Raw genomic sequence first — 27,121 nt, forward strand, 5'->3', positions numbered from 1 at the left:
CACCCAAGGAGAAGAGAGGGAGAAAGAAAGAAAGAGAAAGTGGGTGAGAGAGGGAGAGAGAGAAAGCAGACAGAAATAGATGGAATGGGAGAGAGAAAACCGAATGTAAAACCATGGCTTGTGAGGGAGAAGATTGACAGGTGTTTTCCCCATTGTCTTGGACAAGGCCATCTTCACAGAGTGAAACTAAGTGTGGTATGAATGGTCATTTATATCCATATATACACTATACTGTTCAGGCTTGGGGAAGGTAATCTAATCATGGGAACACAATTGTGTTGTTTTTCAATACATTCCTCTCCACACAGAGATAAATCAATAGTGAGAAAGAGACTAAGAGGACAGACCTCAGCGATTTATTCACGGATTACAGGCAATACAGATGGCCTGCAAATGTTACCTATTAATTAACATACATAAATAAGGAAGTCCAATAATACAAGTGTTATAAAGAATAGCAGGGACTATTCACAATGAGGGATTCTTATTAGTCATAGTGATTAATGACCCCACTTCTGTATGGGTAGCCATAAAACTTCCTGACACATTATCATGACAATGGGTGTAATTTTATTTTACATTGCATTAACGTTGATATCACTTTCCATGATTTGATAAGCACACCAAATTTAACGGGAAAACATTTGTTATCCAAACATACTGTAAAAGCTGAGTTTTTTTCCCCAGTACTCTAACTATGATGAATTTGAACTCAACTTTACAATTAACACGTTTCCATATTTTTAACTAGTCTGCCTGGACTGTGGTATCTGCTAGTCTCCACATTGAAGCAACATGTTGCTACCATAGTTACCTGACCAAATGGACACACCCTTCTCATGTCAACCACATCAGTAGGACGTCATATTTTATACTTAAATCTTATGACTGGTGTGTAGAAGACAAAGAGAGCATACATACTGTCTGTATACATTATGTCAGTAAGAAGTATGTGTGAAAGTACACCATTACATCCAGTCAGGAAGGACACGTGGGCGTGTAGAAAGACAGCCTCCTGATCAGAGGGCAGAGCAGAACTCACACTTTAAAATATGCATTGGTGCTTTGTCCTCCCTGGTGGATTAGTTCCTGGAATGTTAGGCTGCTTTCCTCTCACACTCAGATCATGCATGCGAAAACATTACTTGAATGTTATTTCTCCATCAAATAAACAGCCAATTATAAAAGAACATTCATGAAAAGACTTGTCATAAACTGGAACCAATATGAATTTCAAAATATCTATTTCTCTGTCATGTTGAAGACAAACACACTGTTTCACCTGTGCCAGCCAACCAGCCAGCCAGCCAGCCAGAGCTGCACATATGGGCCTGCTCAGAAGTCAACAGTCACTGGTAACAGAAACACAAAGCTGTCATAGCCACATCATCCTTTTCCATGTCCCCCAGAAATAGAGTTTATTACAGTGGGAGGAAAAGTTTCTCAGCCCCAGCCTTCAGCACATGGCCGCTGGCAGGAAATCTCTCCTTGGATAGTAATAGTTGTGGTTAGTGGGCCATTTCATTGAGAGCGGCAGTGAGTGGCAGGTAAAAAGGAGGATGAGGAGGCTTCTGCCAAGCGACAGTGGATATGTGAGATTCCTGCACTGCATTTACTGGCCTGTCACTGCAGGAACAGACATTATGCGGAAGAGGAAAGAACAGCCAAACAGAGGACGTCTGCTGCTCTTGCTTCCATCTCATGAGGAGTGAAATATTATTATGATGTTCTATCTGGAAGGAAGGAAGGAAGGAAGGAAGGAAGGAAGGAAGGAAGGAAGGAAGGAAGGAAGGAAGGAAGGAAGGAAGGAAGGAAGGAAGGAAGGAAGGAAGGAAGGAAGGAAGGAAGGAAGGAAGGAAGGAAGGAAGGAAGGAAAGAAAGAAAGAAAGAAAAGAAAGGAGGGAGGGAGGGAGGGAGGGAGGGAGGGAGGGAGGGAGGGAGGGAGGGATTGAAGAGAGAGAGGGGATGAGTCAGAATGGCCAGCTAAAAGCATGGCCTGAGGACAGGTGCGTCCTTGGGTTTATCATAAAATTGCTTTTTTTATCGGAGAGCAGCACACGTTACTGCTATAACAGGGCTACTGATCACTTTAGATTGGGAAGAGGCAGAGTATCATCTGGAAAAACTCACATGTCCTATCTACAAAACTTTTCAACCACATAAAGCTACAGTATGAGACAAGCAGATGAGTGCAGAGATAGGTCAACACAAACTCTTCTGGTGACCCAAAGCACCTCAGTCTTCCCACATAACAATGGGTATCTTCTCCTCTCCAAGGCTACGTCAGTCTGTACTCTTTCTGCCACAGTGATTCTGACAGCCCTCTCTGTGCCAAGGAGGTGACCTCTTGTCACTGTGCCAATCTGTGTAGAACTTGTGAAATGTGCACTCCTCCCTCAGCACATCTTCTTTCTCCCCTCTACCCTCTCCTCCCCCATCCTCTCCCTACCCAGATCTCCTGGTCTCCCTCTCTAAAGGCACAAGGGGAACAAGGTCATCCTGCTGCAGAGAGGACATGCATGACCTCCTGCCTCTCGGACGCCATGTCCAACAACATGGTCACCAGCACCATGCAGCCTCACAACCGCATCATGAATATTCATGGTTCGGGGAAAGGTGGTGTCAGCTGTTTTCCCTGCAGTGCTTTTCCACAGTGGTTTCCTGGAGCGATGCATGGAACTTCAATGACATTGCAGTCCTGAACTCTCAGCATCCTATAGATGCTGCTTTGGGATTTTTCCTAAATCAATCACTCTCATTCACATGAACTGATTCATTCACAGCCAACAATGAGGTCTTAGAGGAGGTGGATTTAGAGCTTTCTGCTTTGATGACTAGTGCAGAGAAATAGGAAACTAGTAGAAATAAGGCATTTGTGTGGGATAGTGAATGAGATCCACCAAACCTGGGCAAAATAAGAAACTGGTTTGATAAACTGACTGAGCTAGTTTGACAAAAAATACTGTATGAATCACATCATTCCCCACATTCAGTCCCCTATAGCAGATTCCTTTGTTTATTTTGATTTGTGTTATTTCAGTAAATTCAGTGAGGTATTTTATTTTAACACAATGCATTCCAGTGCCAGCTTCCCCTTTGAATTGCTACATTGTGGATCTAAAAGGAGGTTATTATGCTTGAAATCCAAAGAAAATATGTTTAAACGAAACTAGAATAGCACGCACATACTGTAATAGATTGAGATGATCTATCTGCCAAGCAGCACTGTGCTTTATTGATTTACCTGACCATCGGGTACAAAGCACTGCCTTTCTGTTGGAGTGCAAAGTGCATCCTTTGAGTTTAATCACAACCAATGCATTCACTTTCTTTTCTAACTTAAAGTCAGATTTACTTGTAATGTTGCCTATACTCTCTGATGCCTCATGGGAAGATAATTTTCCCTCCTGCATCATTTCATACTTGTTTCATCAAATTAACATTACTTCTTCACAATTGCATTGGATATTAAACCGTAGATTAAATGTGTGACCATTGCAGAGGGAGACCATTTTCCTACGAGGGCTGCAAAACACTCATAAAAGATATAATGGAATCACTCTCTGCTATGCAGAACCATTCAAGTTAAATTGACTTTTCCACTCTAGTAGCAAATGTCCCCTCGCACTGTAACCATGGATCCGAATGTAATAAATAATGTCCTTTAAATATGGATTGAAAATGTTCTCGCCGTTACCCCTGAAAATCACCTATTTGATCATACATTAGAAGACACAGGGCCTACACTATTATTGACTTTGAATATAACTGCATAGACTACAACTAGAAGCAGTGTCCATGGTCTTGAATGTAGACTACAACCTTGAGCGCTGTCCATGGCCCTGAATCTCTTCCTTGGCTCATCCTGTGATGAGGTGGTGTTGAAGGAGTCAGGCGCAGGAGGGTAAATCACAGAATAACAGGCTTTAATCCACAAAATACAGGTTTACATAGAAATGCGTCAAACACACTCCAGGGCACAAAACAGGCGCACTGGAAAATACAAGGCACACGGGAAATACTCCCGTTGATACAAAGTACACAAGCTCCACCGAGCTTCACTAACCTCCACAAATAAACAATCACCCACACAGACAAGGAAGCAGAGGGAACACTTATACAATGACTAATGAGGGATAAGGACCAGGTGTGTGTGATTGAAGACAAGACAAATGGAGTGATGATAAATGGATCGGCAGTAGCTAGTAAGCCGGTGACGCCGAACGCCGAAACCTGCCCAAACAAGGAGGGGAGGCAGCCTCGGCGGAAGTCGTGACACATCCATTACCTGTTTCATGGGTGTAATTATTTGGGTAGACTGACTCCTTGCCTGGCTCCTTCATGAATTAGCTCTGACTGAGGGATTGCCCTAAATCTTACTACATTGAGACCCATCCTATTGTGGGACTAGGCATGGACATCCCTACTTAAAGACTATTAAAATTGTACCTGACACCGTCTAATAGGTATACAGTTGAAGTCGGAAGTTTACATACACTTAGGTTGGAGTTATTAAAACTCGTTTTTCAACCACTCCACAAATTTCTTGTTAACAAACTATAGTTGTGTCAAGTCGGTCAGGACATCTACTTTGTGCATGACACAAGTCATTTTTCCAACAATTCTTTACAGACAGATTATTTCACTTATAATTCACTGTATCACAATTCCAGTGGGTCAGAAGTTTACATACACTAAGTTGACTGTGCCTTTAAACAGCTTGGAAAATTCCAGAAAATGATGTCATGGCTTTAGAAGCTTCTGATAGGCTAATTGACATCATTTGAGTCAATTGGAGGTGTACCTGTGGATGTATTTCAAGGCCTACCTTCAAACGCAGTGCCTCTTTGCTTGACATCATGGGAAAATCAAAAGAAATCAGCCAATACCTCAGAAAAAGAATTGTAGACCTCCACATGTCTGGTTCATCCTTGGGAGCAATTTCCAAACGCCTGAAGGTACCACCTTCATCTGTACAAACAATAGTACGCAAGTATAAACACCATGGGACCACGCAGGCGTCATACCGCTCAGGAAGAAGACGCGTTCTGTCTCCTAGAGATGAACGTACTTTGGTGCGAAAAAGTGCAAATCAATCCCAGAACAACAGGAAAGGACCTTGTGAAGATGCTGGAGGAAACAGGTACAAAAGGATCTATATCCACAGTAAAACGAGTCCTATATCGACATAACCTGAAAGGCCGCTCAGCAAGGAAGAAGCCACTGCTCCAAACCGCCATAAGAAAGCCAGACTACGGTTTGCAACTGCACATGGGGATAAAGATCATACTTTTTGGAGAAATGTCCTCTGGTCTGATGAAACATAAATAGAACTGTTTGGTCATAATGACCATCGTTGTGTTTGGAGGAAAAAGGGGGTTGCTTGCAAGCCGAAGAACATCATCCCAACCGTGAAGCACGGGGGTGGCAGCATCATGCTGTGGGAGTGCTTTGCTGCAGGAGGGACTGGTGCACTTCACAAAATAGATGGCATCATGAGGAAGGAAAATTATGTGGATATATTGAAGCAACATCTCAAGACATCAGTCAGGAAGTTAAAGCTTGGTCACAAATGGGTCTTCCAAATGGGCAATGACCCCAAGCATACTTCCAAAGTTGTGGCAAAATGGCTTAAGGACAACAAAGTCAAGGTATTGGAGTGGCCATTACAAAGCCCTGACCTCAATCCTATAGAAAATGTGTGGGCAGAACTGAAAAAGCATGTGCGAGCAAGGAGGCCTACAAACCTGACTCAGTTACACCAGCTCTGTCAGGAGGAATGGGCCAAAATTCACCCAACGTATTGTGGGAAGCTTGTGGAAGGCTACCCGAAACGTTTGACCCAAGTTAAACAATTTAAAGGCAATGCTACCAAATACTAATTGAGTGTATGTAAACTTCGGACCCACTGGGAATGTGATTAAAAAATAAAAGCTGAAATAAATAATTTTCTCTACTATTATTCACATTCATAAAATAAAGTGGTGATCCTAACTGACCTAAGACAGGGAATTTTTACTAGGATTAAATGTCAGGAATTGTGAAAAACTGAGTTTAAATGTATTTGGCTAAGGTGTATGTAAACTTCCGACTTCAACTGTATATACACTCAGTGGCCAGGTACACAAAAATGGTTCGCTCCTACAGACAGTGAGTCACGTGGCAGTGGCTTGCTATATAAAGCAGGTAGACAGGCATCAAGGCATTCAGTTCCGTTTCGATTGAATGTTAGAGTGGGCAAAACGAGTGATCTAAGTGAATTTGAGCGTTGGATGATTGTCGGTGCCAGGTGCGCCGGTGCCAGTATCTCAGAAATGGCCGGTCTCCTGGGCTTTTCATGCACGACTGTGTCTAGGGTTTACCGAGAATGGTGAGAAACAAAAAAACATCCAGTCAGCAGCAGTCCTGTGGGCGAAAAGAGCTTGTTGATGAGAGGTCGAAGGAGAATGGCAAGAATCCTGCAAGCTAAAAGGTGGGCCACCAACAGGCAAATAACGGCACAGTACAACATTGGTGTGCAGAACGGCATCTCGGAACACACAACTCGTCGATCCTTGTCACGGATGGGCTAATGCAGCAGATGACCACACCGGGTTCCACTCCTATCAGCTAAAAATAATAAGAAGCGGCTCCATTGGGCACGCGATCACCAACACTAGACAATTGAGGAGTGGAAAAATATTGTCTGCTTCGACGAATCCCGGTTCCTGTTGCGTCATGACCCCATCCTGTCTGGTGTCAACGGTACAGGCTGGTGGCGGTGGTGTAAAGGAAAGGGAAAGTTTTCCTGGCACACGTTAGGTCCCTTGATACCAATTGGCAACATTTCCATGCCCTGAAGAATTCTGGCTGTTCTGGAGGCAAAGGGGGCTCCGACCCGGTACTAGATGGGTGTACCTAATAAACTGGCCACTGAATGTACACAGATAGAGAGAGAGAGAAAGAGAGAGAGATAGAGATTAGTCCTAGAATGTCCTGCAAAAGGAGAGAATGAAAAAAAAACATTGCATTTCATTAATTTACCGGTGATTTCTCAAAGTCAGACAAATCAATTTCTCCGGATGTAGGCCTAGTGGTGGAGGAGACATGGGGTATTGGAGTGAGGGTGACTGGAAGCTGAGGTAAGCTACCCACCACAGCAGATAACTCTGGTTCTATTCTTGGCCAGGCTCTCTTCCTCTGTCCCAGAGAGAGGGATGCATTCTCATCCATAAACGAAGGGTCATCAGATTTAGGGTCCACCGCCCTTAACCCTCATCCACAGCATCCACACACACACACACACACACACACACACACACACACACACACACATGCACACACGCACACAAACACACACACACACACACACACACACACACAAACACACACAAACACACACACACACAGATGGCATGGCCCATTTTTAGCTATGATCATTATCCGGAAAATACTGTGGGGAAAAATGGGCCGGTGTATTAGAAATTCCAGGGTCAATTTCTGGTCCCAGTCCGCACCTGCACACACACAGACACACACACACATGCACAGAAGCACACACACACACACACACACACACACACACACACACACACACGGATGGACTGGCTGGTCCACTTTTAGCCCAGTGGGCCTGTCTAACTTGTTTTTTTGTGTGCAAAAAATTATCATTATCTGGCTAATACTGGGGGCCTCAAGGAAAAAAATGGTCCGGTGTGGGGGCCTAGAGGGAAAAAAATGGGCCGTTGTGTTAGAAATGCCAGGGTCAATTTCTGGTCCCAGTCCGCCCCTGCACACACACAGACACACACACGCACACGCACACACACACACTCACTCACACACACTCACACTCACATTCACACTCACACACACACACACAGAGGAGTGGAGTGGATCCACGACACTAGACATAATAATTGATTCAATTAAGTGTCGCTCAAGAAACAATTTATCAAAAGCAGTGATCACAATAAGGAGATAGATAGACATTTTGATAAATGGGGACTTTTGGGGATAAAAATATCTACCATGGATCATGAGTTGTGTTGCTAGTCTTTCCGTGACTGTTCAAATTTGTACTGCATAATTTCTCGTGTTACGCCATAAGAGGCTTTGAGGCGGTGTGCTACTGCTTGTTCAGATTTTCTACTTTTCCGATGGGAGCGTGCCTCGGCACAAAGCAGAAATATTTACTCTGAATTCAATGGAGCCGTAATGAGATTAGAACCGGGAAGTCAATCATTCAATGCCGAACTCCACATGAGCAGAGAGTGCTCATCCGCTTGAGCAAAAACTGTGTCTGGGCCAAGAAAACACAAGCCACAGGAGTGCTGCATGAGAACATGAAGATATTTTAGCTCATATCATACATTTGCAGGTGTTGTTTTGAAATTGTTCAGAAATCATAGAGATAAAAACCAACATGCTAAATCTAAAATCCATTGATTCAGATTTTTATGAATTGGCTCAAAGTGTGACACAAGGATTTGAGGTAATTTAGGTTATCTTGTGAACTCCTTTCTTTTAGTTATCATCATCATACACAAGCCCTGCATCTGTTTTAGTGACTGGCAATTCCCTTCCCTTTTCCCTACCTATTTATTTCCCGCCCCTCTTCTCTGCCCTCTCCTCTTTAGATTTTAGTAATTTAGCAGACGCTCTTATCCAGAGCAATTTACAGTAGTGAGCACTTTTTTTTTTTTTTTACTTTTTTTTTCTTTTCATACTGGTCTCCCGTGGGAATTGAACCCACAACCCTGGCATTGCAAGTGCCATGCTCTACCAACTGAGCCACACTAACTGAGCCTCTCCTCTTCTCTCCTGTCCATTTCCTCCTGGTGTTCTGGCCAGCTAGGCTCACATAACATCTTCTGGGCCAGCATCCCAATTCTGTAAGCCTGTGACGGAGAACAAAGGACTCCTGTCCTGCTGCTGCCTCCGCTGGACCTCCAACCAGAGTAGCCCTGCCACCCTGTCTCCCCCCACAACCTCCAGGAGATAGATTTCACAGCTCATAATCCAAAACTCATTTTGAATTGAGGGATAGTCCCAGGTAAATCAAAATGTCATATCAGGAAATATTTGTGTGTGAAATATTCATGCTCAGGTAACTTGTTTGCTTTCCCCTCCCTCATAAAATGCTGATTCAGGTTATGAATTCCAACATAAAGTTTGGGATTAAATGTTGCTGGGTGGTTTATAACCCATCCCTTAGGCTTGCACATGGTCATCATGTTCATTCAGAACAGATAGATATAACTTTCTGTCCTCCTTGAAAGTCACACATTATGAGTTCTGCCTCAGCAACTGAAAATGGCTGCAGGTTTTTACAACGGTAAATGCACACAAAATACATTACAAATGAATCCATCTATCCCAAGCCAAGGCCAACCACCTCTGCCTCAAACACCAGTGGAATGCATTAAAACCTGTCAGTGTGACCACTGTAGGGTCTCAACAGCCTGATCTACATCCACCTACTAATGATCATCAAAATAAAGCTCTCTGATCAACCCAGAGAAATGCCAAATCAACAGTCCCTCAGCTCTTGTTTTCAATGTCACTACCATATTGCTAATCTGTCAGGAATGACTGGACCAATTAATTCTGTATGCAAACACAGAGCCATTGGCTTCAACAGCCTCCACATGTACGGCGGCAGATGGGTCCCAGGCAGATTGGAAAACTTAAAAAGGTTGGAAAATCAACACTATATCGTATTCATTCTCACTAACTCCAGTCTAATGTTCCTCTTTATGGCTCCCTTTTTACTTTGAGATGATTACAGCAACCATAGAAATCCACACACACACACACACACACACACACACACACGCACACACCAAAACAAACCCAGACAGAGTGTAAACGTTCAGCATCTTCCATCAGAGTGAGGACCTCAGGGAGAATGGATACACCACAATGTCCATAAAAACAGCTCTGATTTATTAGTGATTTTCTGCTTGATCGGCATCTAATATTGTGAACTGTAAGGTATCAGTGAAGCCCTTTCCAAAAGCAAATTACACGCTTGGACTGAGTCCTTTATGTGTTTGCTGAGTGGTGAATTTAAAGCCCATTAATATTCTATTAGCCCTAGACTTGAGAGATCTTTTTGGGTCCGGTCAACAATCCACTGTGCTGTAGAAAAAAAGAAGGAAGGGAAGCGCTGCAACATCCGGAACTAGCATTAGCCACTGGTGGGAAATGGTGGTTCATAAAGAAAGTACACATATTTTTCCTGTTTTTTTTTCTGCCTTCTCACCCTTAAATCGAGTTAAGGAGGAAATCAATGCCTTTGCATCCTGAAAGGAGAATGTTTTATGTATGAACCGGTCCACGGGGGATACGAGTGTATAACCGTCTGCATAGATTCCCTTTAGAGGGTAAGATTAGGAAGGGTTAGCTAACATGCTAAGTAGTAGCAAAATAGCTAAAAAGTAGTAAGTAGTTGCAAATTTGCTAATTAGCAAAAATGCTAAAGTTGTCCATGATGAGATTCATGGAGAATACACCTACCCATCCACCCCAACCAACCACCCTCCTTTAATTTTTGCCTTAATTATTAAGTAACCTTCTGTCTTATGTAACAAAGTACCTAATGTCTAGTCTATGAGACCAGGCTGGACTGAGTAGCAGCAGTATATTTCACCTGATGTCCCATTAACCATGCACAAGTGACACACTGAAGCTTTTGCACCAGAACAATGTTTGTCCACAAAGACAGAGTTTTACATTTTAATGTTGCAAAGCTGCAAAGGACAATTACACACACACACACACACACACACACAAACACACACTCGCAAGCACACCTTAATTCACTTATCCTCTCTCACACGCACACACGCCATCACCCTGCCAGATGCTTTAAGGCTGTGTGTAGTGTGAGAGGTTGTGTGGTGTGGTGCCTGTCTTGGGACACAGAGGACATTCGCTTCTCAGTTGGGCAGCCCGACTCCGGACGGGTGCACTCTAAACTCCTGACGAAGCTTTCTCAAAGTGAACCATGTGCACACATCTTTGAGCGGCGACTGATATAGGCTACAGCTCAGGTAAGATCGGCTTTCATGTAACTTGTATCTGTAAAATAATTATCGGCAATTATATCTATTCAAATAGTCATTGGAGGTCATGGGTGTGGTGATGTGGCTGCTTTAACTATAGTGAACGGACGGATTTGTGCGGTTCAACAGGGTGTCAGAGGACTACATAATTTATAACGCAAATCTATGCACAGGCGGCTGTTTTTAGCGTGGGCTTGTCCATGCATTATTTGATAGTGGTGTAGGCTGAAAATAATTATTAGAGCTGTCTTACCAAGCATGCAAACGGATACGACGGGGTGTCGTTGACAGAGTGCACACGATCACATCACTGAAGAGGGTGAAATGACAGACTCAGAATCTTTAACTTGATGGTCAAAGACAAATGGGACGTCCGCTGGATCGACTTGGTCTTATAGATATCAATCACAGTGAAATATAGCTTCACCCCATGTGTAACTGTATGAAAATTGAAATTATTACATGAAAAGTTCAGATTTAATTGGAATGCTTTATTTTATTCAAAAACACATTCCTTACCCCAGGACACTTCAACAGATGACTATCCAGGAAAATATGTTTGTATGTCCCGTCAATAAATTATCAGATCTATGCAGAAACAGAGTGCTCCTTTTTCTTTATTTGCATTTGTTCTATTCTGCAGGCCTAGCATTTTGTCATAGCCATAGTACACCATAATAATTGCCTATAGAGCACTAAGTACCCACTGGGCACACACTGGTTAAATCAACGTTGTTTCCACGTAATTTCAATGAAATTACGTTGAACCAACGTGGAATAGATGTTGCATTGACGTCTGTGCCCAGTGGGTAGGCTATACAAACTATGCAAACTTGAAATATGCCACATAGCCTACCCGACGGCTGTATAGCCTACCAAAATGCAAGTCTGAAATGTCTGAATATTCAAGCTGAAACTACTGAACTCAAGATCAGAGTGTTATAAATAGGCTTTCACAGCCTTTGTCTATACCCGAGAAAAATATACAGACAGTTTGAGCAAAAGTCAAAGTTATCTCTGTTTAGTGTAACCAACAGCAGTCTGTGAGATGCTTTCATACCATATTTAATCATAATTAATAAAGTCTCCAAGTGGACATTCTGTGTGCATAGAGGTATAATTAATTGCAGCGCATATTAATAATAACTGAAGCTTAGAGTGTATGCCTGTGTGTGTGCATGATGCATCTCTCCTCTTTAGCCCATGATTACGCAAGCTAGAGTCAATGGACAGGCATCTCGAGCCAGTGGCACAGTCAGTGAGAGCAGCGCGAGCACCTTCTGTCTGCGGTACCCTAGTTGAATGCCCCTGAGCACCACCCGACTTCAGTGGCACATATTTGTCTGGTCGTCTCTCGTCAATTTAAGTCTGGTCGTCTCTCGTCGAATTTAATGTCTATAATTATCTCTCCTAGTTGAGGTGGCGCGAGGAAGAGCGGTCGTGGGCGACACACACGAACAAGGTCCGCAGCATGTTAAGCTACTGTTGAATGCAGGTGGCAGAGTGCTGTCGCTGTCCCCGGTGCTGAATGCGCTCGCCAGCGGATCTGTGGCAAGTGTTGCGAGACAGTAAACGGCTTATGGTCGAGACAATACGCATGGACTGACGTGAATGCTGAACAACAGCCAGGCGGTTAACATAGCGCTGTTCAGAGTAAATGGGATCTCAAGTCCTCTAATGTTTGAAGGATGGAGAAATTGTTCCTGTCAACCGTGCCACTGCTAATTCTCAGCTGTCTAGGTGTCTCTCGCGTCTTAGCGGGTAAGTTAATATTTCTGTAGGCTAATTAAACATATATTTTTTCAGCAATTATTCACCCATGCATTCACGTATTTGCCTTGTAGTGAGAACGCTAAGGTTAATGTGCGAGCGTTAGGGAGATTGCATTGGTTTTCGTGCAAATAAACGATGGGAATAAGTGAATACTTGTCCTAATTTGTTTCTAATTGGCATTTAGGCTAGCCTATTCTGTGCAATGAATGACGAAGCTTGTGCGTGTAAGAACCTGTATTGATACAATGCTCCATTTTATACTGGTACTGGTCTATACTGGTGAAGAAACCATATAATTAGGTAATGCAATAGGATATATGTGGAATAAACACTCTATATGCTATGGAACAAGATCAGTTACGTTTCCGGATTTAAAGGCTAGACAAATTCATTTGCAACAATTCAGCACCAATCGTTTTTTATTGCCTACGTTATGTTTCCAGTATGTTTTAATTACTGTAGCCTATTTCATATTTAGTACAAATAAGCAAGAATAACACTAGACATTGAGCCAAGCAGTTGCGAAGTGATTACTTTCATAAGATTTAGACTCATATTATGTTAAACTGACTTAACCAAAACAGGTTTATAGATAACCAACTGTGTGTGTGTGTGTGTGTGTGTTTGTATGTGTGTGTGTGTGTGTATGTGTGTGTGTTCCAAGTCAAACTGACCTTTGAATTTAATTAAGCAGTACACTGTACAGGATCAAGCCTAATGTCCCAGGTAATGAAATAGCTTTAATAAAAGTAGATTATTTTACTATCCAGAAATCAAGTTTTCCGGCTATGAGTCACATGTACTGTTATCACATAATGATGGAGTAGGATAACAAATCTATACACATCTTATTAGGGCGGCAGGTAGCTTAGTGGTTAAGAGTGTTGTGCCAGTAACCGAAAGGTTGCTGGTTCTAATCCCCGAGCCGACTAGGTGAAAAATCTGTCAAGGCACTTAACCCTAATTGCTCCTGTAAGTCGCTCTGGATAAGAGCGTCTGCTAAATGACTAATTATTATATTTTTCTACACACATCACAGTAATATGTCATATCTATACAGCAGGGACCAAACTAACAGTGATTGTACCATTGGCACAGCTTGCAATACAATCTGTGGAGGAAAATAACAATTTCAAATTGTTCCTTGGAAGGCGTGCTGGCTGATCTATGCGTGGGAGTGAACCCGGGGAATAGACTGGTGAGAAGAACCTCAGCAGAATTTGTTACCCTATATTGTTCGCGCCCGAAACACTTTGAGTGCTGTGGCTTTCACCGCTCATCTTGACGGAGTGCTGCTCATCAAACTGACACACTACTGCAATCAGAATTCACCTCTGGTCCACGCCACCTTGCCCTCAACAGCGTTTACATTTCAGCTGGATTGCATTGCTCCCATTGGCCTCCTCTTTATACCACCTATCACTGTCTCTCTCTTTCTCACACACACTCATACATACACACAGACACTTAGACATACCCTAGACAAAGACAATTTCATGCACGCACGTACACACACACACATCTTACTGTGTAAACACATCACATTTCGCAAAAAGTGGAGTGCACATATGGGTGGCATGGGCTCATAATTGATTCATGCATTCTGATTGTGCTGGATGATTCAATAAAGCATTGATTCATGAGCCAGTCCTGCAGGCATTGCAGAGAGAATGCACTTCTAATCCCTCCTCCATCTACATCAACCTCCTTATAACCACAGCAACTTTCACCTATTGTATGATGTAATCTCACAAGACAGTACTGTACTAGAGAGACAATACACATACTGTAGCAATGCAGCTAGCCCCTAATTCATATATCTAATGGTGTTCTTCAATCCAGTGGACCTAGGTATACACAGAGTGTGCAGGCTTTTGTTCCAGTCCAGTACTAACACCCTGTGGGTCTCCAGGACCAGGATTGAAGAACACTCAGACAATCAGAGAGACCATTAAACCTCTTCCATCTCCTTAGTAGAAGTGTTGAGTGGAGAGTCAAGGGCACTTCTGGATGGAGATTGGATTGGAGTGGATTGGAGAGAACATTGCACTTGTCTAACATACTCTTAAGAATGTGTTTCTTCTGAAAAGTCTTCAGAAAGTCAATGTAGATGTCAAGCGACGTGTATGCGGTTAGCGAAGTCAAATGCAGGACACAGAGCGGCTGGCAACGTTCTTTACTGAACACAGTAAAATAAACGTACAAAACAACAAACCTCCAAAACAGGGAGGAAAACACAAAGATCCGTACATACGAGAAACTGCCGGAATGACAAACGAACAATCACACACAAAATAACCAAATGAGAGACAGGGGTTAATATAGGGAATACAATCCAACATAATGGGAAACAGGTGTAAACAATAAAGACCAAACAAGACAAACACCGAAACATCGATCGGCAGCAGCTAGTACTCCGGGGGCGACTAACGCCCGGAAGCCTGCCCGAGCAAGGAGGAGGAGCAGCCTCGGCTGAATCCGTGACAGTACCCCCCCTTGACGCGCGGCTCCAGCCGTCGCCGACCCGGCCTCGGGGCCGGCCAGGAGGAGCGGAGCAGGGCGAGTCGGATGACTCCGGTGGAAATCCCTCAATAGGGAGGGATCTAGGATGTCCCCTCCTAGGGACCCAGCACCGTTCCTCTGGACCGTACCCCTCCCACTCCACGAGGTACTGCAGACCCCCATCCGAAGCCTCGAATCCACGATGGAGCGGACTGAGTACGCCGGGAGCCCCTCGATGCTCTAGTGGGGCGGAGGAGCCTCTCGTATCTCATTCTCCTGGAGTGGACCAGCTACCACTGGCCTGAGGAGAGACACATGGAACGAGGGGTTAATGCGGTAATTAATGGCCAGTTGTAACCTATAACATACCTCGTTCAATCTCCTCAGGACTTTAAATGGTCCCACAAACCACCGACCCAGCTTCCGGCAGGGCAGGCGAAGGGGCAGGTTTCGGGTCGAGAGTCAGACCCGATCTCCCGGTGCATAAACTGGAGCCTCACTGCGGTGGCGATCGGCGCTCGCTTTATGCCGTCTGATAGCCCGCTGCAGATGGACATGCGCAGCGTTCCATGACACCTCTGAGCGCCGAAACCACTCATCCACCGCAGGGGCTTCGATCTGGCTCTGATGCCAGGGTGCCAGGACCGGCTGATAACCCAGCACACACTGAAAAGGCGTAAGATTAGTGGAGGAGTGGCGGAGTGAGTTTTGGGCTATCTCTGCCCAGGGGATATACCCCGACCACTCCTCCTGCCGGTCCTGTCAATAGGACCTCAGAAACCTACCCACATCCTGGTTTACTCTCTCCACCTGCACATTACTCTCAGGGTGAAAACCCGAGGTAAGGCTAATCGAGACCCCCAGACATTCCATAAACGCCCTCCAGACTCTAGAGGTGAACTGGGGACCCCGATCAGACACTATATCCTCAGGCACCCCGTAGTGCCGGAAGACGTGAGTAAACAGGGCGTTGGCCGTTTGTAGGGCTGTAGGAAGACCTGGCATAGGAATGAGACGGCAGGCCTTAGAAAACCGATCCACAACGACCAAGATCGTGGTATTCCCCTGGGAGGGGGGAAGGTCCGTGACAAAATCCGTTGTGGAACGTGTAGGGGTTGTAACTTCCCTCTGGGCAGGTGTCTAGGCGCCTTACACTGGGCGCACACCGAGCAGGAAGAAACGTAAACCCTCACGTCCCTAGCTAAGGTGGGCCACCAGTACTTCCCACTAAGGCAGTGCACTGTCCGACCAATACCAGGATGACCAGAGGAGGGTGACGTGTGAGCCCAATATATCAGTTGATCACGGACCTCGAGCGGCACGTACCTCCGTCCCTCTGGACACTCTGGGGGAGTAGGGTCGGCACGTAACGCCCGCTCGATGTCCGCATCGATCTCCCACACCACCGGTGCCACCAGACAAGACTCCAGAAGTATGGGAGTGGGCTCAATGGACCTCTCCTCTGTGTCATAATGTTGGGACAGGGCGTCTGACTTAGCGTTCTGTGACCCTGGTATATAAGTGCGCTTAAATACAAACCGGGTAAGAAACATGGCCCACCTAGCCTGACGAGGGTTCAGTTTCCTCGCTGCCTGGATGTACTCCAGGTTACGATGGTCAGTCAGAATGAGAAAAGGGTGTTTAGCCCCCTCAAGCCAATGCCTCCACACCTTCAGGGCTTGGACCACCGCTAGCAGCTCCCTGTCCCCCACGTCATAATTGCGTTCCGCCGGACTGAGCTTCTTAGAATAGAAAGCACAGGGGCAGAGTTTTGGAGGCGTGCCGGCGCTGAGACAGTATAGCACCCGATCCCCGCCTCGGACGCATCCACCTCAACTTGGAACGCCAAAGAGGGATCCGGATGTGCCAGCACCGGGGCCGAGGTGAACAGGTCCTTCAGATGTCTAAGCGCCCTGTACGCCTCAGCCGACCACTGCAAACGCACCGGGCCCCCTCTTAGCAGGGAGGTGATGGGAGCTGCTACCTGTCCAAAGCCCCGGATAAACTTCCGGTAGTAATTGGCAAAACCCAAAAACCGTTGCACCTCCTTCACCGTGGTGGGAGTCTGCCAATTACGCACGGCTGAAACGCGGTCAATCTCCATCTTCACCCCTGACGCGGACAACCGATGTCCCAGGAAGGAGATGGACTCCTGGAAGAACAGACATTTCTCCGCCTTCACATACAGGTCATGCTCCAACAGTCTACCCAGCACCCGACGCACCAGGGACACATGCTTCGGCTCGTGTAGCGGAGTATATTAGAATGTCATCAATATACACCACTACACCCTGTCCATGCAAATCCCGGGAAAATCTCGTCCACAAATGATTGGAAGACTGAAGGAGCATTCATTAAACCGTATGGCATGATGAGGTACTCATAGTGACCCGAGGTGGTACTGAACGCTGTCTTCCACTCATCTCCCTCCTTAATGCGCACCGTTATACAGCGCTCCTGAGATCCAATTTTGTGAAGAATCGCGCCCCGTGTAGAATGACTCCGTCATACTAGCAATCAGAGGGAGAGGATAGCTGTATTTGATTGTAATCTGATTGAGACCACGGTAATCAATACACGGGCGTAAACCCCCATCCTTCTTCTTCACAAAAAATAAACTCGAGGACGCAGGAGAAGTGTACGATCGTATGTATCCCTGTCTCAGAGATTCGGTGACGTATGTCTCCATAGCTGCCGTCTCCTCCTGAGACAGGGGATACACATGACTACGAGGAAGCGCAGCGCCTACCTGGAGGTCTATCGCACAATCCCCCTGTCGATGAGGTGGTAATTGAGTCGCCTTCTTTTTACAGAAGGCGAGTGCCAAATCGGCATACTCAGGAGGAATGTGCATGGTGGGAATTTGGTTCGGACTTTCCACCGTCGTTGCCCCTACGGAAACACCTACACACCGCCCGACACACTGATCACACCATCCCTTGAGAGCCCTCTGTTGCCATGAAATGTTGGGGTCATGAGATGTTAACCAGGGAAGTCCCAACACCACGGGAAACGCAGGAGAGTCAATCAAATACAACTGTATTATCTCCTCATGGCCTTCCTGCGTCTTCATCTTAAGTGGCGCTGTGACCTCCCTAATCAATCCCGACCCCAAAGGGCGGCTATCTAGGGCATGGATGGGGAAGGGCACATCAACTGGTACAATAGGAATCCCTAACTTATACGTGAACCGGCGATCGATAAAATTCCCAGCTGCGCCTGAATCTACTAGCGCCTTATGCTGGGAATGAGAAGAAACCTCGGGAAACACAACTTTAATACACATATGTACAACAGAGAGCTCTGGGTGAGATGGGTGCTTACTCACCTGGTATGACTCATCAGTGCGCGGCCTACTGCCTCGATTCCTAGGAGACCCTCCCCAGCACCGAACCCACCGACACACTGCGGCCACAGTTGGTGCAGGGGACGGCCTCTCTCCTGGTCTCTCTCCTTGTCTCCCTAGCACCAGCACCCCCGAGTTCCATAGGACTCGGCTCGGAAGTGCTGGGGGATGGAATGGACGGCCCTGACTCCTTACGTCCGCGGGTAGCCAACAGGGTATCTAGGCGAATCGACATGTCCACCAGCTGATCGAAGGTTGGTGTCCCTGCAGGCCAACTCCCGACGCACGTCCTCCCTCAGGCTGCACCTGTAGTGGTCGATGAGGGCCCTCTCATTCCATCCCGCATTGGCAGCCAGAGTCCGGAAGTCCAGTGCGAACTCCTGCGCGCTCCTCTTCCCCTGTCTGAGGTGGAACAGACGCTCAACCGCCGCCTTCCCCTCTGGGGGATGATCGAACACCGCCCTGAAGCGGCGGGTGAACTCCGCATAGTTGACTGTAGCAGCGTCTATTCCCCCCCACTTGGCGTTGGCCCACTCCAGTGCCTTGCCGGACAGACAGGAGATGAGGGCGGACACGCTTTCGTATCCCGAGGGCACTGGGTGGATGGTTGCCAGGTAGAGTTCCACTTGGAGCAGGAAACCCTGACACCCGGCCGCGGTGCCATCATAAGCCCTCGGGAGCGAGAGCCGAATCCCACTGGACTCCGGAGGTGAGGCGATGGGTATAGCTGATGGTGGTGGTATCCTCGGAGGAGGTGTGGGCAAACCTCCTCTTTCCCATCGCTCCAAGGTGTTCATCACCCCTTCCATGGCGGTGCCAAGAGCCTGGATCATGGCCGCTTGTTGTGATACGCGCTCCTCCAGTGATCCATCTGGCACCGCCGCTCCTGCTGACTCCATGTCTAGGTGTGTGATTCTGTCAAGCGACGTGTATGCGGTTAGCGAAGTCAAATGCAGGACACAGAGCGGCTGGCAACGTTCTTAGTCAAATGCAGGACACAGAGCGGCTGGCAACGTTCTTTACTGAACGCAGTAAAATAAACGTACAAAACAACAAACCTCCAAAAGAGGGAGGAAAACACAAAGACCCGTACAAACGAGAAACTGCCGGAATGACAAACGAACAATCACACACAAAATAACCAAATGAGAGACAGGGGTTAATATAGGGAATACAATCCAACATAATGGGAAACAGGTGTAAACAATAAAGACCAAACAAGACAAACACCGAAACATCGATCGACAGCAGCTAGTACTCCGGGGACGACGAACGCCGAAGCCTGCCCGAGCAAGGAGGAAGAGCAGCCTCGGCTGAATCCGTGACAGTAGAGGAGAAAGGAAAGCATGACAGGTAACCAGAGGAGAGGGTATGAGAAGCTAGGTTGTGAGTAGGACGGATAGATTGACACAAGCGTGTGGGTGTGCGTCAACACGCTGTATACTTTACAGTTGTGATGTCCTTTAATGCGTTTCTGTTTATTGTGAGTCATAAAGTGTCAGTCACCCTGGACGACGAATGCAAAGCTAACGAGGGTGTAAATTCCACCAGCCATTTCCTGCTCTGAAACAGGCTCGCCATGAAACACAATATATTACTCAATCAAGAAATCAAATCAACCAATCAATCAATCAATCAAATCATTAAACAGTAACCAATTAGTAGAAAAGCCCAGCAAGTCCTCCTTTAGAGACCCTTTCATGTTCTGATGAACCGAGTAGCTGTTCTAAAATACCTTGTTTTTTGCTATATAATGTAATATGACTATTAAACTCCCCCTTTGAGGACTCTAATGCTGGTGAACCAGAGGAGTCTTGGCACTCCCTAACCCTGCCACAGATTCTCAGTAGCGGTAGTATATTAACTGTCAAGTGTCAAGTCATCACACCATCCACCTGGAGGAGTTACAGCACCCAGACAGAGTAGCCAAAGGTAGTTAAACACTCATCATCTCCACTCTACTGCCAAATCACTAGCTGGCTCAAAAGCTATTTCTAGAATATTTACTGGGAGGAGGTTTATCAGAAAAACACCTCAAATCACAGTATGTTAAACAAACTAGGGGGAGATACACTGTGGTTCCTGAAGGTCTGTCTTCAACAGTATTTCCTTGATGCCACTTTCTCTTTCTTCATTTTAGTCTACCATTGTTCTCCTTTATGCTAAATAATGCTGTGAATCTTTTGAAATATTAATAATGGTAATATTAGCCCGTAGCTACAGTTTTGAACGTCATCTGGCTTCAGTGACTAGGCCAGCCACTTCTGATTGGGTGAATCATCACTGTTTCAAAAGAACAGGCTGTTTAGACTTGGACAATACCCAGCAGACAGACACACAGCCAAAAGAGGAGGAAACAGAAAATGCATGGGGTTATGCAGCAAAGGGAGGGTAGCTTACACATACTACATGTATGAGGTCTGTTTGGAGGCAGGGCATTTTACGATATGAGTGGAGTGTGTGCCAGTGTGCATGCATGCATGAGTGTCTGCTTGAGTGTGTGTTTATGCGTGTGTGTGTGTGTGTGTGGAAACAGTTTAATAGTAATCATTCATTGGCTGGCTGTATTACTGAAATGTTCAATGAGTTATCTGGCAGTAGGTCTGTAGACAAAAGCAGAGAACTCTCTCAAGAGGGCACTTGCAGCTCAGCACACAGATAAGCTAAAGCCATTACCAGCACTAAGAAAGCACTAATAAAGCCATGTTCCCCCTGTTAATCAAACAGAACAGCTTTAATGACATGCTGGTGGTATTTTTGAACACAGTAGGCAAACACCAGAGAAAAGGCAAATGTCAGTGAGCACGAGCAGTGCTGAAGCACCAGCAAATAGCAGCAACAGAGATAAGTGGAATCTTCCTCAGACCAAAATAATTAGTCTGGTTGGTTTTGCCTTAACTCAGACACTGTAAAGAGAGAGGGGCCTTAGAGAGTGCTTAGACCACACTAACACACACACACACACACACACACACACACACACACACACACACACACACACACACACACACACACACACACACACACACACACACACAAACACACACACACAAACACACAAACACAGGGCTGCTGATGCTCTGCTGCCTGCTCCTGCACATGACTCAAAGCCCTAGAGTGCACAGATTAAGATGGAGGACTAAGCCTTGTTGCTTTTCTGCTGGCTTCTGTGAGGGTATATTTAGGAACTGTTGTGTAAGGTTAACTGAAATACAACTCAACAAAACAGCATCTGTTCAGCATCTTTTTACAGTGGAAGTCATCTCAGCAGCTTATTTTCCAGCGCACCATGTAATGTGATCGATTGCACATTTTTTGTCATAGTCCATATTTTCTCCACTTCTGATCTCAGAGAGCTGAGATAGATGGAGATGAATGGATGTGCTTGTGCTTGTCTGAGACTGAGGGGCCTTGTTGCTGTCATTGAGAACACACAGTAGACAGACTTAGACAGACAGACAGACAGACAGACAGACAGACAGACAGACAGACAGACAGACAGACAGACAGACAGACAGACAGACAGACAGACAGACAGTAGCTCCTGGCCATCAGGCCTGCGAGGTGGCACTGCCAACAGACTGACGTGTCCCTGCCATGTCTCTGACGCAGTCTGGAGTCTGCTCTGTTACCAAGAGTGGGTGGTGAGGAGGGGAATTGCAGGGGGTATTGGTGGGATGCCGAGCTGTTGGGGGGTGGTTGGTCCAATCTGCCATTTAGAGCCCATGAGTACAATATGATAATGGAGGGGTGGTGTGTGCCAGTGACTGTTATGGTGCTGTTATATGCTCCTGTTATACACACACACACACACACACACACACACAACACGCACACACACACACACACACACACACACACACACACACACACACACACACACACACACACACACACACACACACACACACACACACACACACACACACACATAGCCCCCTCGGCAGCTCATCAGAGTGTAGAAATACAGTTATTATTTTCTCCTCTCTGTTAACGTCCTGGGGGATAACCCAGATGGTGGGAGTTACGCTAGTGTGCTTCCAGGAGTTTAGCTGTACCAGTCTCCCCCTCTCTCTCTCCCTGTAATAGCATACTGTCTAACTCTGCTCCCAGAGCTCTGCTGCACTAGTCCCAGTGCTAATCCTCTCTGCTGCTGCTGCACAGTATAAAACTCAAATTTTCCCTAGTCCTCCTGAAATTGTGTGTGTGTGCATGAGATACACTCTGTCTCCTGCTGCCAAATCCAGTGTAAGAGCTACAGGCCTGGGGACATTCAGGCCGTTCAGACAGGGAAGAGGGAGAGAGGCATGCCTCTCGCCACCACAGGCGCCTCTCAGAGCGGAACAGTCACGCTCACCAGGAGAAAGAGAGAAAGTGAGAGAGAGAAAAGGAAGAGAGAGAGGCACAGAGAAATATAAAACAAGAGAGGGAGAGAGAGGGAGACCAAGAGTGTGAGAGAAAAAAAGTGAGAGGGAAATGCAGTCAGACAGAGAAAGAAAGTGAGAGAGATATGGAGATTGAAAAAAGCAAGAGAAAGAGAGAAAGCCACATCTCTTTCTCACTCTCGCCCTCATCTCCATCCCAGTGCCAACCTTTTAAGCAGGAAGCTAAACATTACCACACCAGCTGCCTCACTGCTCAACAGAGTGGCTTACTCTGAGAGAGAGAGAGAGAGAGAGAGAGAGAGAGAGACAGAGAGAGAGAGAGAGAGAGAGAGAGAGAGAGAGAGAGAGAGAGACAGAGAGAGAGAGAGAGAGAGAGACGAGAAAGAAGAAGAGAGAGAGAGAGAGAGAGAGAGAGAGAGAGAGAGAGAGAGAGAGAGAGAGAGACAGGAAGAGAGAGACAGAGAGAGAGAGAGAAAAAGAGAGAGAGAGAGAGAGAGAGAGAGAGAGAGAGAGAGAGAGAGAGAGAGAGAGAGAGAGAGAGAGAAAGAAAGAGGAGAGAAATAGAGAGAATTAGACAGGAAGTGAGGGATGAGGAGAAAGAGTAAAACAGGGATGGAGAGATAGATGATGAGATAGAGAAAGAGAGCAAGAGAGTGGATAGGAGAGTGGAGTAGGTTACAGGGAAGTAGAGTGATGAATAGGACCGAGTGAAAGAAGTAGAAAGAGAGAATAGTGAACAAAATCCTACCATGTTATGTGCTGTGTGTATTATGTGCCCATTGATTGTGTAGGAGCCTTGATAGGGACTATATTTAATTTGCAGTTAACAGACGAGCAGATGCACAGGCTTGTCAAATACTCAGCACCGACGCCCACGCTCCTTTAACTGGGTTGATTATGTTTCCACTTGCCACTGTAAGTGCATCGATGACGTCGTCCCCACAGTGACCGTACGTATATACCCCAACCAGAAGCCATGGATTACAGGCAACATCCGCACTGAGCTAAAGGGTAGAGCTGCCACTTTCAAGGAGCGGGACTCTAACCCGGACACTTATAAGAAATCCTGCTATGCCCTCCGACGAACCATCAAACAGGCAAAGAGTCAATACAGGACTAAGATTGTATCGTACTACACCGGCTCCGACGCTCGTCGGATATGGCAGGGCTTGAAAACTATTACAGACTACAAAGGGAAGCACAGCCGCGAGCTGCCCAGTGACACAAGCCTACCAGACAAGCTAAATCACTTCTATGCTCGCTTTCTAAGCAAGCAACACTGAAGCATGCATGAGAGCATCAGCTGTTATGGATGACTATGTGATCACGCTCTCCGTAGCCGATGTGAGTAAGACTTTTAAGCAGGTCAACATCCACAAGGCCGCAGGGCCAGACCGATTACTAGGACGTGTACTCCGAACATGCACTGACCAACTGGCAAGTGTCTTCACTAACATTTTCAACATGTCCCTGACTGAGTCTGTAATACCAACAGGTTTCAAGCAGACCACCATAGTCCCTGTGCCCAAGAACACTAAGATAACCTGCCTAAATGACTATCGACACGTAGCACTCACGTCTGTAGCCATGAAGTGCTTTGAAAGGCTGGTCATGGCTCACATCAACACCATTATCCCAGAAACCCTAGACCCACTCCAATTTGCATACCGCCCCAACAGATCCACAGATGACGCAATCTTTATTGCACTCCACACTGCCCTTTCCCACCTGGACAAGAGGAACACCTACGTGAGAATGCTATTCATTGACTACAGTTCAGCGTTCAACACCATAGTGCCCTCAAAGCTCATCACTAAGCTAAGGACCCTGGGACTAAACACCTCCCTCTGCAACTGGATCCTGGACTTCCTGATGGGCCACCCCCAGGTGGTAAGGGTAGGTAACAACACATCTGCCACGCTGATCCTCAACACGGGGGCCCCTCAGGGGTGCGTGCTCAGTCCCCTCCTGTACTCCCTCTTCACCAATGACTGGATGGCCAGGCACGACTCCAACACCATCATTAATTTTGCAGACGACACAACAGTGGTAGGCCTGATCACAGACAACGATGAGACAGCCTATAGGGAGGAGGTCAGAGACTTGGCCATGTGGTGCCAGGATAACAACCTCTCCCTCAACGTGATCAAGACAAGGGAGATGATTGTGGACTACAGGGAAAAAAAGAGGACTGAGCACGCCCCCATTCTCATCGACGGGGCTGTAGTGGAACAGGTTGAGTGCTTCAAGTTCCTTGGTGTCCACATCACCAACAAACTATTATGGTCCAAACACACCAAGACAGTTGTGAAGAGGGCATGACAAAGCCTATTTCCCCTATATTTGGCATGGGTCCTCAGATCCTCCAAAAGTTCTACAGCTGCACCATCGAGAGCATCCTAACTGGTTGCATCACTGCCTGGTATGGCAACTGTTCGGCCTCCGACCGCAAGGCACTACAGAGGGTAGTGCGTACGGCCCAGTACATCACTGGGGCCAAGCTTCCTGCCATCCAGGACCTCTATACCATGCGGTGTCAGAGGAAGGCCCTAAAAATGGTCAAAGATTCCAGCCACCCTAGTCATAGACTGTTCTCTCTGCTACCGCACGGCAAGCGGTACCGGAGCCCCAAGTCTAGGTCCAAAAGGTTTCTTAACAGCTTCTACCCCCCAAGCCATAAGACTCCTGAACAGCTAATCATGGCTACCCGGACTATTTGCATTGCCCCCTCCACCCCACCCCATCCCAGCCCCACCCCCTCTTTTGCGCTGCTGCTACTCTGTTCATTATCTATGCATAGTCACTTTAACTCTACCCACATGTACATATTACCTCAATTACCTTGACTAACCGGTGCCCCCACACATTGACTCTGTAACGGTACACCCTGTATATAGCCTCCCTACTGTTATTTTATTTTACTGCTGCTCTGGGCAAAAAGGCAAACTTATTGCATCATTCATTGAGTCATTTTTTTTTTTTTTTTCAGATGGCTCATTCATCACAAAACCTACTGATATTGCCAACTACTTTAATGATTTTTTCATTGGCAAGATGAGCAAATTTAGGCATGACATGCTAGCAACAAACGCTGACACTACACATCCAAGTATATCTGACCAAATTATGAAAGACAAGCGTTGTAATTTTGAATTCCGTAAAGTGAGTGTGGAAGAGGTGAAAAATGATTGTTGTCCATCAATGACAAGCCACCGGGGTCTGACAACTTGGATGAAAAATTACTGAGGATAATTACGGACAATATTGCCACTCCTATTTGCCATATCATCAATTTAAGGCTACTAGAAAGTGTGTGTCCTCAGGCCTGGAGGGAAGCAAAAGTCATTCCGCTACCTAAGAATAGTAAAGCCCACTTTACTGGCTCAAATAGCCAACCAATCAGCCTGTTACCAACCCTTAGTAAACTTTAGGAAAAAATTGAATTTGACCAGATACAATGCTATTTTACTGAAAACAAATTGACAACAGACTTTCAGCACGCTTATAGGGAAGGACTTTCAACAAGCACAGCACTTACACAAATGACTGATGATTGACTGAGAGAAATTGATGATAAAAAGATTGTGGAGGCTGTATTGTTAGACTTTAGTGCGGATTTTGACATTATCGATCATAGTCTGCTGCTGGAAAAACGTATGTGTTATGGCTATACACCCCCTGCTATATTGTGGCTAAAGAGTTACCTGTCTAACAGAACACAGAGGGTGTCCTTTAATGGAAGCCTATCCAACATAATCCAGGTAGAATCAGGAATTTCCCAGGGCAGCTGTCTAGGCCCTTTACTTTGTTCAATCTTTACTAACGACATGCCACTGGCTTTGAGTAAAGCCAGTGTGTCTATGTATGCGGATGACTCAACACTATACACGTCAGCTACTACAGTGACTGAAATGACTGCAACACTTAACAAAGAGCTGCAGTTAGTTTCAAAATGGGTGGCAAGGAATAAGTTAGTCCTAAATATTAAAAAAACTAAAAGCATTGTATTTGGGACAAATCATTCACTAAACCCTGAACCTCAACTAAATCTTGTAATGAATAATGTA

The 27,121-nt window shown here is 45.9% G+C and overlaps 1 protein-coding gene across 3 annotated transcripts in view; it reads left to right on the plus strand.

Moving 5' to 3' along the window:
- The first annotated feature begins 12,284 nt into the window (after positions 1-12,284).
- The window catches only part of LOC121538782 (fibronectin type III domain-containing protein 5-like), a 55,699-nt gene continuing 40,862 nt past the window's right edge, over positions 12,285-27,121 (plus strand). For all 3 annotated transcript variants that reach the window (XM_041846947.2, XM_041846949.2, XM_041846948.2), the window contains exon 1: positions 12,285-12,809. In XM_041846947.2, the coding sequence (XP_041702881.1) occupies positions 12,737-12,809 (73 nt within the window). In that variant the 5' untranslated portion in view covers positions 12,285-12,736. The remainder of the gene's footprint in view (positions 12,810-27,121) is intronic.

This window comes from Coregonus clupeaformis, chromosome 25 (genome assembly GCF_020615455.1).
Source record: "Coregonus clupeaformis isolate EN_2021a chromosome 25, ASM2061545v1, whole genome shotgun sequence".
Classification (NCBI taxonomy): domain Eukaryota; kingdom Metazoa; phylum Chordata; class Actinopteri; order Salmoniformes; family Salmonidae; genus Coregonus; species Coregonus clupeaformis.